General features: G+C 32.0%; 2 protein-coding genes across 2 annotated transcripts; both read left to right on the forward strand.

Annotated features, from left to right (window-relative positions):
- The first annotated feature begins 3,160 nt into the window (after window positions 1-3,160).
- LOC107495774 (kinesin-like protein KIN-7N) lies at window positions 3,161-9,497 on the forward strand. Its single transcript, XM_016116936.3, has 18 exons — window positions 3,161-3,353; window positions 3,467-3,556; window positions 4,004-4,122; window positions 4,218-4,331; window positions 4,430-4,511; window positions 4,630-4,697; window positions 4,800-4,877; window positions 4,973-5,115; window positions 5,218-5,320; window positions 5,403-5,483; window positions 5,940-6,008; window positions 6,078-6,137; window positions 6,251-6,394; window positions 6,634-6,918; window positions 7,275-7,367; window positions 7,742-7,900; window positions 7,995-8,261; window positions 8,908-9,497. Exons 1-18 carry the CDS (start codon window positions 3,209-3,211, stop codon window positions 9,265-9,267), a joined length of 2,460 nt encoding a protein of 819 aa, XP_015972422.1. The 5' UTR covers window positions 3,161-3,208; the 3' UTR covers window positions 9,268-9,497.
- Window positions 9,498-12,383: 2,886 nt separating this feature from the next.
- LOC107495778 (60S ribosomal protein L10a) lies at window positions 12,384-15,247 on the forward strand. The gene is made up of 5 exons (XM_052262628.1): window positions 12,384-12,670; window positions 12,810-13,033; window positions 13,674-13,835; window positions 14,157-14,362; window positions 14,982-15,247. The coding sequence occupies exons 1-5, from the start codon at window positions 12,666-12,668 to the stop codon at window positions 15,033-15,035; spliced, it is 651 nt and encodes a 216-aa protein (XP_052118588.1). The 5' UTR covers window positions 12,384-12,665; the 3' UTR covers window positions 15,036-15,247.
- Window positions 15,248-17,108: the final 1,861 nt, after the last annotated feature.

Here is a 17,108-nt window from a genome sequence, read left to right on the forward strand (position 1 = left end):
CATTTCCATGGTTGAAAGAGACATTATATGCATCATCAAGAAGAAGGTTACATCATGATTCATTAGCCAAAAAGTTAGTGGAGTTGACTAGAGAAAGTAAGACCAAAATATTTTGGTTAGAAGACGACCTTCTCTACACTAAAGGGAGAAGACTATACATTCCTTAGTGAAAAAATCTAAGAAGAAAGTTGGTGAGAGAATGCCACGACACTATTGAGTTGGTCATCAAGGTCAGCGAAGGACCTTGGCACTCATTGAATCTTCCTATTATTGGTCTCAAATGAGAGATGAAGTTGAGAGTTATGTGAAGGTTTGTCTTATGTGCCAACAAGATAAGGCTGAAAATAAGACACCAAATGGATTCTTAGAATCTCTGTCGCCTCCAGAGCGACCTGAAAAAGTGTCTTTGGATTTTATCTCTGCCTTACTGAAGTTCGATGGATTTGGATCTATCCTCGTGGTAGTGGATCGATCTTCGAAATATGCTACTTTTATACCTACTCCTACTTATTGCACTGCAGAGGAAGTAACATGAGTATTCTTCAAGAATGTGGTGAAGTATTGGGAATTACCTAAGAGTATCATTAGTGATCGAGATCCACGCTTCACAGGATGACTATGGACAGAGATATTCAACAAACTTTCATTCTCAAACCATAGGCAAACTGAGAGAGTGAATGTCTTACTCGAGTGTTACTTGAGACATTTCGTAAGCGTTAATAAGAAAGATTGGATAAAACTTTTAGACATTGCTCAATTCTCATACAATCTGCAAAGGAGTAAATCCACAGGGAAAAGTCCGTTCGAGATTGTGACTGAATAACAACCACTTATACCACACTCTCTTTTTTTAACTTACCCTAGAGTTTATCATATGATTAAGCATTGGGAAGAAAAATCAGATGTCACTTGTTCTTACCTCGACAAAGCTGCAAAGAGGATGAAAAAATGGGCAGATAAAAAGAGGAGACATGCAAGCTATCAAGTGGGAGATAAGGTAATGATTAAACTTCATCCACACAAATTCAAAGTCTTTCTCAAGGTTCATAAGGGCTTGATTCGCAAATATGAATGGCCATTTGAGATTATTAGACGTGTTGGGGAGGTTACTTACAAAGTATAGCTCCCTCCTTCTACAAAGATCCATCTCATCTTCCATGTGAGTATGCTTAAACCATATACTGGAGATCGAGCGGAACCAAGTAGAGGTAACTCAAATCATGCTTCGCCGTAGTGATTAGATTCTTTGATAAGGAAATCGAAGAGATCTTAGCTAATCACATTGTGAGACGCAGAGGGGTACCACCAATTAAGTATCCAATACTTGATCAAATGGAAAGGACTCCCGATAACTAAAGCTAGCTGGAAAGCTCGTGAAGATCTATGACAATTTCAAGAACACTTAGAGTGCTATCAATGAACAGAATGCGACGAGGATGTCTGTAAAATAGGTGGGGGAGAATGTCATGGTAAATTTTAGAAGTTATATTTAACGGTATTTGTATATTTTTCTAAAGTATTTGAGAATGCTCTAGATGGTTCCGAAACATCCTAGAATGCTCTAGAATGTCACGGAATACCCTAAAAGATTCTAGAAGACTTTGGATGGTCATAAAGTATTATAGAAGAGTGTGTATGTATATAAAAATACGAAGAGTAGTATGAAATAATCTAGAAGTATTTAGATAAATGTGGTAGGATAGATATTTGTAGTGAATGTTTCAGATATTTAATTTGGATCGTTGATTAGATTTGATCCTAACTATCAATTGAGGAGGTGGATGGCTATAAATAGGGGTGAAAATTAGAGTTTGTGTGAGTGAGTCATTTGTAATAAATACTTGAGTAATGAAGTATTCTTTCCACAAAAACTTCATTTCTTTTATATTCTTAGCTTTCTTGCTAAATATTAAAGATTAGGTTGACTTAGTCTTAACTTAAGAGGTTGAGTAAGTTTGAATACCAGAATTGTAGTGTCGATGTGTGTCTAGGGCCGTGACACTTTAGACCAATAATAAAAAAGATGCAATGATAAACGTGTTTTGCAACACTCGCCGAGTTAGCAACATTTTTTTCTTTTAAAAAAAACTTAAATATCCAAATTTTTAATATATATTAAATAAAATGTTAAGAATTAAATAAGTTTTGATTGCTAAAAAGTTTTTGTTTTTTGGTTTTGGTTTCTATACTATTTTCTTTTAGATTTGATCAAGTAAAATTTAAATTAAGACTGCTATTTTAGTTCTGATTATTAGTTTATTCTATTAAATACTAATATGATAGGTTTGGTGATATTGTATATCTTACTACATTAGTATTCAACTTATCACATCAACATCTAATCTACCATGTGAGCACACTTATATACAAATCGAACTAACAATAATAATTTTAATAAAGACCTTTTAAATTTATTAATTGGATCGAAACTAAGAAAAATATTATAGGAGGCAAAATAAACCAAAAATAGATATTATATAGGATAAAAACTTATTACCATGAATCAACTATAAAGACCAAGCATGTTTGCAGAAAAAATACTGTCTAAACGAGTACCTAAGTACTGAAATATCCTGCCTCATATTCTTGTACCAAATCTTCTGCTATAGATATATAGCAACCCTAAAAACACACTTGTTATAAGACCTAGATAGTAGTTTTAATATTTACAAAATCAATCTAACAAAACTCAAAAAACAAAAAAGTTAGCTCAAAAGAAGCACATAAATAATTATTTGAGTTCAACTTAGGAGTTTTAGGTTGTTGTATGTACAAGAGCGGACGAGTGAGCTGACCACTCGACCAACCTAAGTTGGTTTGTTTGTTATCTTTTTTATTGGTATTTTATTTTGTTTTTGAAGGGGCCCAAGTGAACATATACAACATTAGTTCAATATTTTGTTTTGGACAGGAATGGGCAGGCATCAACCTTGTAAATGTCCATTTAGGCTATAAGAGCCCATCAGTTGTTCCGTCACCTGTAAGTAAAAAAAGAAGCATATGACTTCAAACTTCAAAGCCCAACAACACCTAAAGCCACTGAAGGGTATTTTCGTCCAGTCGAAATATAAGTAAAGAAAGGGCATTTCCGTCAATTTTTTTTTTCAAATCTAATTAAAACGTTGCAGCTACGCGCCCTTAAGCGAGAGAGGAGAAAAAGAAAAAAAGGAGATAAAACACAATTCAGATCGAAGAAGAAGAAGCAAAAATGGAGAAGATCTGCGTCGCCGTTCGACTTCGACCTCCAGTTTCCGAAGACTCCTCTAATGGAAGCTTCTGGAAGGTCGAAGAGAATCGTGTTTCGCTTCACAGGATTCATGGCACACCGCTCTCTAACACTTCTTATGCTTTCGGTATATTTTAATTCTTCTTTCTTCTTCCTCTACTTGCTCACGCTACTTCAAGCTTTTCGCAATTTCGATTTGATTTTCGCTACCTTTTTTCCACGTTTCTACGCTACTTGCAGATCACGTGTTCGACGAAACTAGCACCAATGCTAGCGTCTACGAGCTGCTCACCAAGGATATAATTCATGCTGCGCTCGATGGCTTCAATGGCATGTTTCTAACTTATATAGTTGGAATTTTTGTTCCTTTTACTGCATAATTTAGTTATTATATTTGAATTGGTTTATATTTAAATAATTTGAAGCTTTCTACCTTGCTGTAGTTGCAAACTTGAAATTAAGACTTCAATCAAAGTACACTAATCAGTAATGCTTAGGCCTAGCTTAGCTTAGTTGTTGTACTAACTAAGAACTAAAAATTGCTCAGTATTCAAAGTTACTTTACTGAGTGGCATTACTCTTGATTGCTAATTACTATATCATTTGAGCGTAATGGTGAGTTTAAGTCAGAATTAATTGTGTGAATTTGGCAACCAGTAGATGTTATCTAACAGCAATTATTTCTATTCTAACGTGCCGTACCATTTGGATTTGGATATCAGTGCTTGCAGTTTTTGTTTTAGATGTGGTTAATTATTGAGATGAATATATGGTTAGGAACTGCATTTGCTTATGGGCAGACCAGCAGTGGCAAGACATTCACCATGAATGGGTCGGAAAACGATCCAGGAATAATTCCTCGGGCTGTCAAAGATATATTTGCAAAAATTGAGACGGTAGGTTCTGCTAAAAGTCTTGTTTAGAGTTTGTGTTTGTAGTTGTTCATGTTATTATTTTGATGCTTGGTTTGGTTTGACCAATTTATTTTCAGATGTCTGATCGTGAGTTTCTGATTCGAGTGTCCTACATGGAGATCTATAATGAAGAAATTAATGACCTTCTAGTTGTTGAAAATCAGAAATTGCAAATTCATGAGAGTTTGGAGGTTTGTTAGCTTTGATTTGAGAGCTTATCGTGGTCTAGTGTACTTTTATGCATGCATGAGAATAGCTGATTATATATTTTTTTAATTTTTTTTTCCAGCGTGGAGTATTTGTTGCAGGGCTCCGGGAGGAGATAGTAAACAATGCCGAACAAGTATTAAATTTAATTAATTCAGGGGAAGGTTTGTAATTTTAGTTCTAGATTTTTTTTGGTGATTTTCTTTGAAGTTTGATGTTTGAATATGCATGGTAGAAGTATATTTAATTGAAGTTAAAATTTGGTCTTTTGTATTTTCTCAGTTAACAGGCACTTTGGTGAAACAAATATGAACGCTAGGAGTAGCAGATCGCATACAATATTTAGAATGGTATACCATAAACCTATATGTTCTTCTTGCATTTCCACAAAATACCTTTATAAAAACAATCTAGAAGCACATAATAATGTTTTCCCTATCAAATCTATGTAGGTGATTGAAAGCAAAGGGAAGGAGTTCAACTCTTATGATGATTTATCAGTTAACGACATTGTTCGAGTATCAGTCTTGGTTAGTAATACATATACAATTTTATTTTTTCAACGTCCTTTTCAAAATTCCGTTGCAAAGAAGTTCCATGCTTATAGTTCAGCTTGTGGAAACAGAACTTAGTCGACTTAGCTGGCTCGGAAAGGATTGCTAAGACTGGAGCTGATGGAGTACGTTTGAAAGAAGGAAAATATATTAACAAGAGCTTAATGGTTTTGGGAAATGTTATCAACAAATTAAGTGACGGTTCAAAGCAACGGTATATTTTTTCCCCTTTTTCTTCTATGCTGTTGGTCTGTTTCAATAGCTTTAGAAGATAATAATGTTATTTTGGGTTTTTTTTCTCATTCATTTGCTGCAGGGGCCATATCCCGTATCGTGATAGTAAATTAACTCGGATACTACAACCTGCTCTTGGTGGCAACGCCAAAACTTCCATTATTTGTACCTTAGCACCAGAAGAGGTTTTGGATTTTATTATACTCCTTTTGAATTTCGGTCATTAGTATATTATGTTAATTACAATATTTTTTCCATTCTGTATAGATTCATATTGAAGAAACAAGAGGGACTCTTCAGTTTGCTAGTAGAGCCAAACGTATCACCAACTGTGTTCAAGTGAATGAGGTCTGTGAAATTCATGCACATCAAATTCATGTACAAGAGAATGATGTCCAATTTTCTTCCTAAAATAAATACCATCATAAAAACTTCTATTGTACTACTAATACGGAATAAAAAAAAGGTATGACATAGAACGATAAAACAATAGGAAAGCATTATGCCGCTAGTACATACTAGTAAGAGTTGCCCTGTTCTGCCACCGTGATTGCTTAAATTAATATATGTGTTACTAGATATTAGAGGATAGTCGACTTTTGAAATAGGATAATATTTTACATTGTTTACTCGGGCTCGTTAATCTGTCTAGATTACTTGGTCAGGAAATAGCAACATTATTGAATCTTCAGTATCTTCCTTGCAAAAATGTTTTTGCCTCTGTTGTCTGTTCTTGGCTGTATTATTTGATTTCTGCACTTTTCTTGGCCAAACTTGATTTCTTGACGGTGGGCATTATTTCAGATCCTGACAGATGCAGCCTTGTTAAAGCGACAACAGCTAGAAATAGAGGAGCTACGTAAGAAACTTCAGGTAATTGTCTTCTGATTACAATATTTTCTTTCAAGTCATAGAATCATATTAATAAAATTTTCTATTTAGGGATCCCATGCAGAAGTGCTCGAGCAAGAGATTCTTAAACTCAGGAACGATTTGCTCAAGGCAGGTTTTACCTTTTGTGATTGTTTGCAGTGTTAACTCGCATTAGACTGGTGCTGAAGCATTAAATGAACTTTCTTTTTATATTAATTATCTGTTCATGTTCTCCCATTTAGTATGAGATGGAGCGTGGGAAGCTTGAAATGGAACTTGAAGAGGAGAGGAAGTCACGGAATCAATGGATTAGGGATCAACAACAGTTGAAAATGGAAAATTCCAGTACTAGGTCCTTCTCGGACTGTAACACGAATGGAAGTCAGGTACACCTCAAGAAGGAAAAAAGTGATGCGAGTAGTTGAATAAGCATGTGCAAAGACAGTTATTTATCTGCTCTGTTTAAAATAATGTAACATTGGATCTGCACGACTATCTTTGTTCTTCTGGAACAATTCGGTTATCTTTCTATTGCTTCTTCATTACTTGATTCTCTTCCCATTCTTGTCTTTCTGGTACTTTCATTATGTTCTGCTAATGATCGTGCATGTACAAATATGGACAGGGATTTCTGAGGCACAAATTTGAAGAATGCAACGATATCAATAGTGCTTCTCAAGGAGATATCTTCAAATCTCCATGTTTAAAGACAAATCCCAGTGCTTTTGTCGCCAAGCGATCAAAGCATTGTACATTATCTGATTACAGCCCTCTTCCAGATGCTTTCAGCAATGTGGCTGATGAAGATCTGTGGCTGAAAATGAACAATGGTTATGTTGCAGACCTTGATTCACTTCAAACTACTCCCACTCGAAAAGTTCAATCATTCCCATCAACTGATACAACTCCTGTGAGTTTATATTTGTTATTTATTCCCCTTAAGGGGATCTACTTATATGTCTTGAATTTTAATTTTTTGGATCTTAATTCCCATTTCAGTCACATCTAACCCAAAAGATCAATAGAAAAGGCAAAGGTGGCATAGCATAGTTTGTCCTCCATTTTTTATAATTTCCGTTGTTGTCGAGTTATTCTTGTTTATGTAACTATTTTCATGAAAGTTATGTAACTATATTATAGAGTAGCCTCCTTTTAAGTTATGAAAGTTAGAATTTGTGAAAATCATATTCTAGTTTAAATGTTAATGCACTTCTTATTAATCTATGTTTTTTGTTTTTTGTTATTCATTTGGCTTATGTTTTTCAGGTTTGTACAAGTCAGAATGAAAAGTATGATCGTGAGGTTCAAGATTTGAGGAGACAACTGGAAATTGCTAATGAAAAGATCAATGAACTCAAGGTCAGTAGTCTCATATCTTTATGAAAATGGAATTCGAATGTATGGACTTGTGATTATAAAGATCTTTTAAAAATAAATTGTTTTACCTGATACAAAGGTTTATCTTGTCCAATAGTAAACTGCTAAAATTCAAATATGATTATGATAATGGGATTCATGCATATCAGGTGATCTTCTTGAATGTCAATATGGTTTCTCCTCAGTTTCTCCATCTGTGTAGTAACTTAGACTAGCTCCATCTAAGAATGCGGAAGGATTCAATTCTATATTACTCTGATGTCTTTGATGTTATCTACAATCTTTTTCCTTTTGACCTCGTTCTTATAAATTGTTTTGTTTATGGTGCTTGGCTATGTTGATGCTTATGGATCCAGAGAAAGCATTCTGACGAAGTACCATTGAGCAAGCAACTAATGGGTGAGACGCTGGTATATCGACAAGAAACACAACTACTTCAAGAATTGCCTCTGAGGTTATCTGAATCTGTGAAGAACTTCAAAAACAGCTATGAGCAAGTTTTGTCAGTGATGCAGGTTCAGTCTTTGCACCATATCGGTTTCTTTCATCCTCTGTTGTCTTAACCAGTTTAAGAAGCTGGAAGTTAACTTTCTCCCGTGTTCTAAACAGCAATGTGCATCTAGTGGCAAATTATCAACTGCAAATATGCTTTCAACCATGAGTGAAATTAGTGCACAACTATTTTCAAATTTGGAAGCTTCCTTTGAAGTGACGATGGATGGTGAAAGGTTGTGCCATGGGAATTATGCTCCAATGCATGAACAACAAAGAATGTTTCAAGAAAAGGTGAACAATATCATTACATCGTTGGAGTCATCAGAAAGCTCAACAACAGAAGAGCAGGAGAGGAGCCCTTCGTGCACCTGTGAACACAAGGTAGTTGTCTGGTCACAAATATCCAGATATCAATCGTCAGTTATGGTTTTATTCTGTGTCTTAATTTTTGGTTATCTCGTGTCTTTTTTCCGAATTTTGTTGCCATTTAATATCACACTCTAGCTGAACCTTGGACTGGCATTTATTATATTATGCCAGAAGTTGAGCAAATAACTAAGAAATTATAGACATGTTTCTTTCCATGTATTCATCCCCAATACAAAACAGAAAAGATAATTGTTAACTTGTAGCAAATAGTACATTTATGTTGTGGCTGATTTATGCATAGAATTATTTTTTCCCACCTTAAAACCATCTATTAAAGGAATTTTAAATGGCATTTCCTGTTCATATGGCTTCAATTGCTTTCATGATTCTACTTGTTTTGCATATTGTGGTAGCTTGTCATAACTTCAATAATCTAAAATGAACTTATTGAGGGACAGCTCTGAGAAAGTTCTATTGTGTAGGAATAAACATGGGAAATCCCTTGATAGAGTTATATTCCTATTTAGCTTATTATAACATGAAATGGCACGGAAGAACATCATTAGTGATAGACTAAACTGCATTATAGAGTTAAATTTGAGGCAAGAGCATAGTATGCTGTACATTATTATCCTAAATCAAACTTTTTTTGATAAAGGGCTCTGATTTGGGAGGAGAAACTGCTTATTCAAAGGAGGTTTTAAATGAAAGATATGACAGCCTGGAAAAGGAGTTTCTACTCTTGAAGGATGAAAGAGACTCTTTGCTCCAGATGTTCTCTGAATCATCCCAGAAACTTGCAATGGTTTCAAGCCAAAAGGAAAATGCTTTGAAAGATTTAAATACTGAAGTACAGAGAAGGAATAATCTAGAAGGGGATCTTAAGCAGTTTACTTCAGCTTTTGCTTGTCGTCAGAAATCACTCATTTCCTTCCATAGTGAATTTAAGACTCAGATTGAGAAATTAAGAGCCCAAACTTTAAGCTCGGTGCCTAAGTCTGTTGATTGTCAAGATTAGAGGATGTTGTAACTTATGTAGGACTTCGCTACCTTAGTGTCTTGTATATCATCTACTCAACTTTTTATACATTTCTCCACATTGATTTGCTTCTGCTCTTTGGAATGTTCTCCACTTAGAGTTGAGATTGACATGAATAGTTCTTAGGTGTTTTAGAAATGTTGCTATGTATCTTTAAATGTAGTTAAAAGTGAGTGGTCTGAATACCAATCATGATATGTTGGACTAGTTGATGCTTATTCACCTTAATTGATTGTCTTGAGTTTTGTATTTTAGAAGTGGTAAAATTGATTTTGAGAGACGGTCAGGTCTCATAAAGCACGTTGTTAATGGATCCTCATGATCGTGAGCTAAATAAGTGGATACGTTTGTGAGTAATAGGTGGTTTGTTTGGCAGTTTTGTTGAACTAATTTTATTTTTTAGTAATGTTTTTAAGGAACTTTAATAGAAGTATATTATTCCTATGTTTGTTTGAGATTTTAAAATATATTTTTTAGGAATAAATTGTTCTCAATGAAAAATTTATTGTCAAAATTGAAAATTTTTATTCTCATTCCAAAAAATGGATATTTAGTATTCGCTTGTCAAGAGAATAAAAAGTAGTATATAAATAATAAAATTATTATTATATGATTTGGATTCTTTAGTTATTAAATTTCTTGTCAAAGAATTCTTGCTTTTATTATTATTGGAGGTATTTTAGAAATTAAGATTCTATTTTTGGAAATATTAAAGGAGGAATACTAGAAGACTATTAAAATTTTATATTTTTAACCATTAGTTAACTATTAATGTTTAAAAGAATAGTTTAAAATATATTATTAGATTATTAAACTAAAAAAATTTGGTTAATGGCTAAAAATAATTATCAAAATTATTAAATTTTGATAGTCTTTTAATATTTCTCATATTAAATATAATTTCCAGAACCTTGGAGTATTAGATAAACAAGTTTTTTTTTTAAAATAATCGGACATAATATTTTAAGATATAATATTCTAGAAAATATAATTCCTTAGAATAAATTTTTTAAATATCAAATCATTTAGTATATAAATTATTTACATCTTTTTTGTCACATAAATCTTTTAACTTTAAATATTAAATTACAAATCCAAATCCTAATTCAAAATTTCTAAACTAATGCTAACACTAAAACCTAAATCTTAAATTTTAAATGTTTAATTATTCTATTAATTCTTATAGTTTCATTAAATTTGTAATTAAATCTCTAATTTTTTTAATTAGGTTGTTATATCGCGTTTAATTTTATAATTAATTTCTTACTAGTATAAAAAATATTAGAGTTAAGAGAATATTTTTCTACAAATTGAAGGTATCTATAATTAAGAATCTAATTAAATTTTTTATTATATATTTTTTGGAAAGAATATTCCATTAATTTTAATATTTTTTACACGAAAATTACCTAATTACAAAATTAAAAGTAGTGAAAAGATCTAATTAAAAGAAAAAAAAGTATAAAAACTTAATTACAAATTTGATGAAACTATAAGAATAAACAAAATAATTAAACCTATTCTAAATTCTAAATCTTAACTCTAAACCCTTAATCCAAATTTCTAAATTATAAATTCTAAATATTAAACCTTAAATTCTAATTGTAACACTAAATTCTAAATTCTAAAATCTAAATCTTTTTGCAACCTAATTGTAAAACCTAAACAATAAACCATAAATTTTTTATTTTAAATTTTAAATCACATCTTTCAAACCCTAAACCTTAACCATAATCCTAAACTTAAATATATATAATAAACTACAAATTCCAAAAGCCCAAACTATAAGCCTTATATGTAAATTGATTTATATAATGTATTTATGGGGTAAATTAATTTCTTTTTCTACTAACTTTATCTACCATTTATTTTTCTAAGATGGTTACACTTTTAAATATTTTTTTATCCAAATTCATTTAAATAAGTCTAATACCAACAAAAATTACTCTCATTAAAAAAACATGATTGCACACGCGTCTTTTTCTTCTCACGCTCATTTATGCATAGAGCTGTTTTTTCTTCTTCTTTGTGCACGCAGGTTCTTCTTCTGCTTCTCTTGTTCTTTTTCTCTTTCGTTATCATAATCACCAACAACACCAACATTTTGCTAACAAAAATCAACATTTTGAATTGAATTTGAATTTATATAATATACAATATTCAATTCATTTAGTATTATACAGTGGTTTCGCTTTGATAATATTTTTGGTTTATTCTAGACGGAGATATTTCTGAATTCGAATTTATATAATGGACAAATATTCGATTCATTTTGTATTATACAATGATTTCGTTTTAATAATATTTTCGATTTACAGTCCAGGTGAGTTGTTAATAAATAATTTGTCCCAATGATTGAAATGACTTTTAAAACAAATTGAATGAAATGGAATGAAACTAATACAATTGAATAAAGTGATAAAAAATAATTTTATTTTTTTGTTAAAAAAAATTCAATCATTAACAAAAATACATCAAAATTATTAAGGAATAAAAAATTTGGTCAATACTTATTTAATGATAGTAGCAGAGAAAATCAAAACTAGTAAAGATATTTGCAAAATGTTGATATTATTGGTGATGACAATAACGAAGAAGAACATGAACGAATTCGGAAGAAGAAGAACTTGCGCGAATTTGGAAAAAGAAGAAAGAGGAGGAGGAAAAGGAAAAGAATGAGAAGGAGAAGGAACGCGTGATTTAAAAAATTATTATAACAACTTGGTTAGACTTGATTAAATATTTTGTTTGGATACAGAGCTTTACTCTTAATTTTTTTTTCTCTTCTTTTCACTTTCTTATTTTATAAAAATTTATCAAAACAAATGGATGATTACGAAAAAAATTACTTCAAATTTATGAAGAATGCATCTTAATGACTACTTTTTTTTTACCAAGTAGAGCTTAAAAGTGGATGAAAAATAAAAAAGGGAAAAAACAAAGCGTGTCTTAACGGGCGTGACCCAAAAAAAAGTGTAACCGGCCCAAACGAAACCCAAAAAAGTCCATATATATCCAGAAATCTTAGTCTTCCTCTGCGATTCCGCCTCTGCCAGGTTTGTTCTTTCTTTCTTTCTCCACGCAAATGCTACAATGGTGAATCGTCTGGTGCCGTTGGAAGGAGTGTGGCGAAGCTTTTAGGAACGAAATTAAAATAAGGACAAAAAAATAATTTTACATAACTCCACATTGATTTCGGCACACTCGGAAAATTAACTTCCTTCAGCCCCAGAGAATTCACCTTTTTCAGAAATATTCGTTTTTGGATCTGGATTTTAATTTGGATTACTTATTCTTTGTAATACTGACTGTTCTTTTTTCCATTTCATTTTGTTCGCAGTTTTAGCTCTTGATCCCACAAAACCCTAGCTTCAACCATGAGGTAAATTCAGCTTCCACCTTTACTTGTGTATTTCGAGATGGAATGATGAAATGTTTGACTAATTTTTTGGTATTTGTGTTTGTTAAATTAATTGATTATTTGAGTATTGATCCTATGCGTTTGTTTGTGAACTGAGTAGTAAGCTTCAGAGTGATGCACTGAGAGAAGCAATCATTGGGATAGTGGCTGATTCCAAAGAGAAGAATAGGAAGTTTATGGAGACCATTGAGCTCCAAATTGGACTCAAAAACTATGACCCACAAAAGGATAAGCGTTTCAGCGGTTCTGTAAAGTTGCCACACATCCCAAGGCCCAAGATGAAAATCTACATGCTTGGTGATGCTCAGCATGTTGAAGAGGTAAGCTTATCTTCTAATTCATTTTCTGTTGCTGTAATAAACACTTATTAATTCTAAAAAAAATGGTAGCTACTTTCATCTTTGTAAATTGATTATTGTCATACATCACCCTTGATGTGTATTGAACTATGAAAGAATCTGTTGATTCGTAGAAATTATATATATATTTTCTTTGCGAAAATGATGTAACTAATTTGAGGTTATTGGCTTAAGATTAACGTTTTTAACAATCTCGAATTTGAAGTGTGTAAATGAGTTGCTCGACTTGAATGACTTTGCAAATGCTGTGCTATCCATTTTGGTGTATCAAGATAATGTAATGTTAATGGCCCGGTTTTTACTCGGTATAATCGTTGCCCGAAAGTGTATAGGTTTCATCGGGTCTAGGGCCGGGTTCGGGTCTAATAAATAGGCCCGGTATATATTTCGGGTCGGGCCTGGGTCGCATCAAATCCGGTTTCACCTGACCTATGCACACCCCAACTTGAAATGACACAATGCTTCGTTACATGATTACAATTAAAGAGAGCAATGACATTTTATGATTTGATGGAAGCAATATTTTGGTTGTGTTTTTAGGGTGTTGCTTGTGTGTAATTGTTTCCATGTTCGTTATGTTGATTGAACTTATAATTTGCAAGCAGAGAAAATAGGATTGGATTGGATGGATGTTGAAGCATTGAAGAAGCTTAACAAAAATAAGAAATTGGTGAAGAAACTTGCCAAGAAATATCATGCTTTCTTGGCTTCTGAAGCAGTCATTAAGCAGATTCCTCGTCTCTTGGGTCCTGGTCTCAACAAGGCAGGCATGTACTTTTGATTTAGAACATATGTCCTTTTGAGAATGATTAGGAATTTGACTCTAGACCATTTTACGTGTGGCATTTTAGCCTTCTTTTATTTATTCTCTTGGCATTAATTTATTACATATATGTGTTAACTGTTAAAACTAAATGATTATCTGGTTTATTCATCCACCTCACCTCCCCTCCTCTCTCCTCAGAAGATAAAATCTTTTTGCACAATATGTAGTTTTATAGTCTGTTTTAAGGAATTGCTATGTTGTGTGCCCTTTGAATCTCGGTCATTATCTTCACTAATTCTTGTTAATTCCCATGACTTTGCAGGAAAGTTCCCCACACTTGTTACCCACCAAGAATCCCTCGAGTCTAAAGTCAATGAGACCAAGGCTATGGTGAAATTTCAGCTTAAGAAGGTGCTCTGCATGGGAGTAGCTGTAGGCAATGTAAGCATGGAGGAAAAGCAAATCTTCCAAAACGTACAACTGAGCGTTAACTTCCTTGTGTCCTTGTTGAAAAAGAACTGGCAGAATGTGAGTATCATGCTCAACATAGTATATTGTCATTGTTCTATTACCTTTTATGTTGGTGTTTTTTCACCCCTTTAAAATTTACAACTTGTTTTGTTGCTATCATGTATGATGGGTTTATTGTAATTCGGCACTCAACTTTTAAGGAAAAAATTCTACATTTTGTTATGCACCTGCATTGAGTCGTTTGTTATTTGGGTTGTCATGTTTCATTGTGGGTAATATTTGGATGGCTGATTTTCCTTATATTCATTCTGAGACTTATTACCTCGTTACTTCATTACCATAAGATAGTGTGCCTGGATGGGTCGGAAAATGAGTAAATGGAAAATGAGAGTCAACACATTTTTCTTACAAAGTTTCTGTACTTAAGGGTAGCATTGCATAATGGAACGTTAGTTAAATGTTGACTCAATTTGCATCTCTGTTAATATATATTAAAAATATGCTACCAAAGTACAATGAGTGCTTTTCAATTTTTATATTTTTATTATTCTACTTCTATTACTGTCCTTTGAAGGTGCTGCTTGTGAAATTATTTTCTTCTCCCCTTGTGTTCCTGGAATATTTGTTTCGGATTTGATCTAGCTAATCATCTAACTTTAACCATTATTGATTTCAGGTTAGGTGCTTGTATCTGAAGAGTACCATGGGAAAATCCTACCGTGTGTTTTGAAGGATCTTTTATATTCAGTGAAATTGTGATTTTGCTTAATATATTAAGTAGCTTAATACCTTGGCAGCAATTTTCATCTTGTTACAGTTTTGTTGGATGAATTTTTTGTTAGTTTCTTTAGTTCATGGTTGTTCTTAAAATGTGCTTACGAACATTGGATCCTATTTTTGAGCTGAACCTGTTTGCGTACTATATAATTTCCTTCTTGATAAGTTTGTGGGTTATCCCCTATTTAGTATGTTCTATGGGTAATTATCTAACATACTATAAATATTATTAAATATGTTCTCAAATTCTAAATAAAGTACAAAGAAAGGAACTCAATATGTAGTTAGTTTTTTCGGATCTATTTTTTGCTGGGTTAAATTTCACCCTCGGTAATAATAAAATATCAGGAGTATTCTGAAAATATCAACAAAATATATTCTTAAATCAAAAATGTTATTTGAATACTAAAAATCAATGTATTTATATAAAAATATATATGTAGTTTAATTTAATTTTAGTGTGTATTTTAATTTTAATATATATTTTATATTGATAGTTGATTTTGATATATATATATTTTAATAAAACTTTTAAAAATATTTTACGAATTCAAACAATTAATATAAACAAGTTTTTAAAATAATTGTAATAATAAAGACACTTTTGTGCTTTTTATATTTCGGGCAAAATATTTTCAAGTGTAATAATATTGTTAGGGATATAAAATTTAGAACTGAGTTTTCGAATAAAAAAATAAATACAATTTTAAGATCACATATTCGTTCACATTAACATCATTGGTTACTAAATTCTTTTTTTCTTGAACTCTTAAGAATTTATCATACTATTTAACATATAAAATATTTTTTCAAATAATTGTTTCGTTAAAATTAGTTTTTTGGGCAAAAACAGATCATATATTGATTGACGAAAATAAAATAATGTTGCACGTACAGATTTTTGTAAATTAAGCTTAATTAAGTCGGTCTAACATTAACAAAATTTTTTCTCATCACTTTTACTTGTCGTTTATCTAAATTTTATTGTTCAACTTGATTATACTTAGTTAAAAAAAAACTTGTACATATAATATTTTCGATGGAATACTCTATTCATCCAAAGCAATTTAGGGTTCTACAGTCTACATATAGTTCTGAAAATCGGATTAGACCGACCAACAAAAAAGCCATTTTAAAATCTATGAACCGATCGGTTCACAGTCGGTTGAATTGAATCAAGACCTGGCCGGTTTATTTAAAATACCCCTAGCCATATCGCGCCGCCATTCGTCTCACCCTAGCCACCCGTCGCGCCGCCCTCCTATCTCACCGTGGTTGTTCGCTAATCCTCTTGGTTTGTCGTTCTCGAAGACCCTCCCCTAGTTCGCCAACGCGAGCAACTCCCGATCCTGCTCCGTAGCTCTTGCCCGTTGTCCGTTCGTTGTGTGCATCGTTGGCTCACCAGTGTTTGTCGCCAGCTTCCCGTCTTCTGTCGCCAGCTTCCCTCAGTGTTTTTTTTTTCTGTTGTTAATCATTGTACTGAGTTCGTTAAAATTGAAAAATTTTCTTAATTTTTGTTAAACCTTGTTAAAAATTGTTAATCTTTGTTAAATTTTTTCATTTTTTTGTTAAAATTGCTAATTGTTGTGCTAACATAAATTGGTCAGTTTTAAAGTTAATTCACTAAATAAAAGTATAAATTGAATTAAGCTAATTCAATGAATTTTTTTAATTATGGATGATAGGATCAATAAAAAAAATATTTATTTGTGCATCTTTTGATTTTTCTGTTGAAGATGGTGGAAATAAAAGTGAAGACGATTCTAATGCGGTGAATCTGTAATGCAATGAATCTGCAGTAAATTTTTTCATTTTTAATGATAGATGAGAAAGTTTTACTTAAACATTTTATATTTGGATATTTTCATTTGTTATTTGGATTTTGAATTTGTATTTTATTAACATCATAAACTTTGGTTGTTAAAATTTGTATTTTAAATTTGAATAATATTTTAAGATTTATATTAAATTATAATAATATTATAGTATATTTATTTATATTTTATTTTTTATGTTATTGTAAAAC

Source organism: Arachis duranensis, chromosome 6 (genome assembly GCF_000817695.3).
Source record: "Arachis duranensis cultivar V14167 chromosome 6, aradu.V14167.gnm2.J7QH, whole genome shotgun sequence".
Taxonomy (NCBI): domain Eukaryota; kingdom Viridiplantae; phylum Streptophyta; class Magnoliopsida; order Fabales; family Fabaceae; genus Arachis; species Arachis duranensis.

Bases quoted from the DNA above. Each gene is read 5' to 3' on its own strand.
- LOC107495778 (XM_052262628.1), top strand. The intron at 13,034-13,673 runs GCTTATCTTCTA...ATTTGCAAGCAG, and splicing joins TCAGCATGTTGAAGAGGTAA to AGAAAATAGGATTGGATTGG. The intron at 13,836-14,156 runs GCATGTACTTTT...ATGACTTTGCAG, and splicing joins TCCTGGTCTCAACAAGGCAG to GAAAGTTCCCCACACTTGTT.
- LOC107495774 (XM_016116936.3), top strand. From the start codon at position 3,209: ATGGAGAAGATCTGCGTCGCCGTTCGACTTCGACCTCCAGTTTCCGAA. The intron at 6,395-6,633 runs GTACACCTCAAG...AAATATGGACAG, and splicing joins GTAACACGAATGGAAGTCAG to GGATTTCTGAGGCACAAATT. The intron at 7,368-7,741 runs GTCAGTAGTCTC...TTATGGATCCAG, and splicing joins AAAAGATCAATGAACTCAAG to AGAAAGCATTCTGACGAAGT.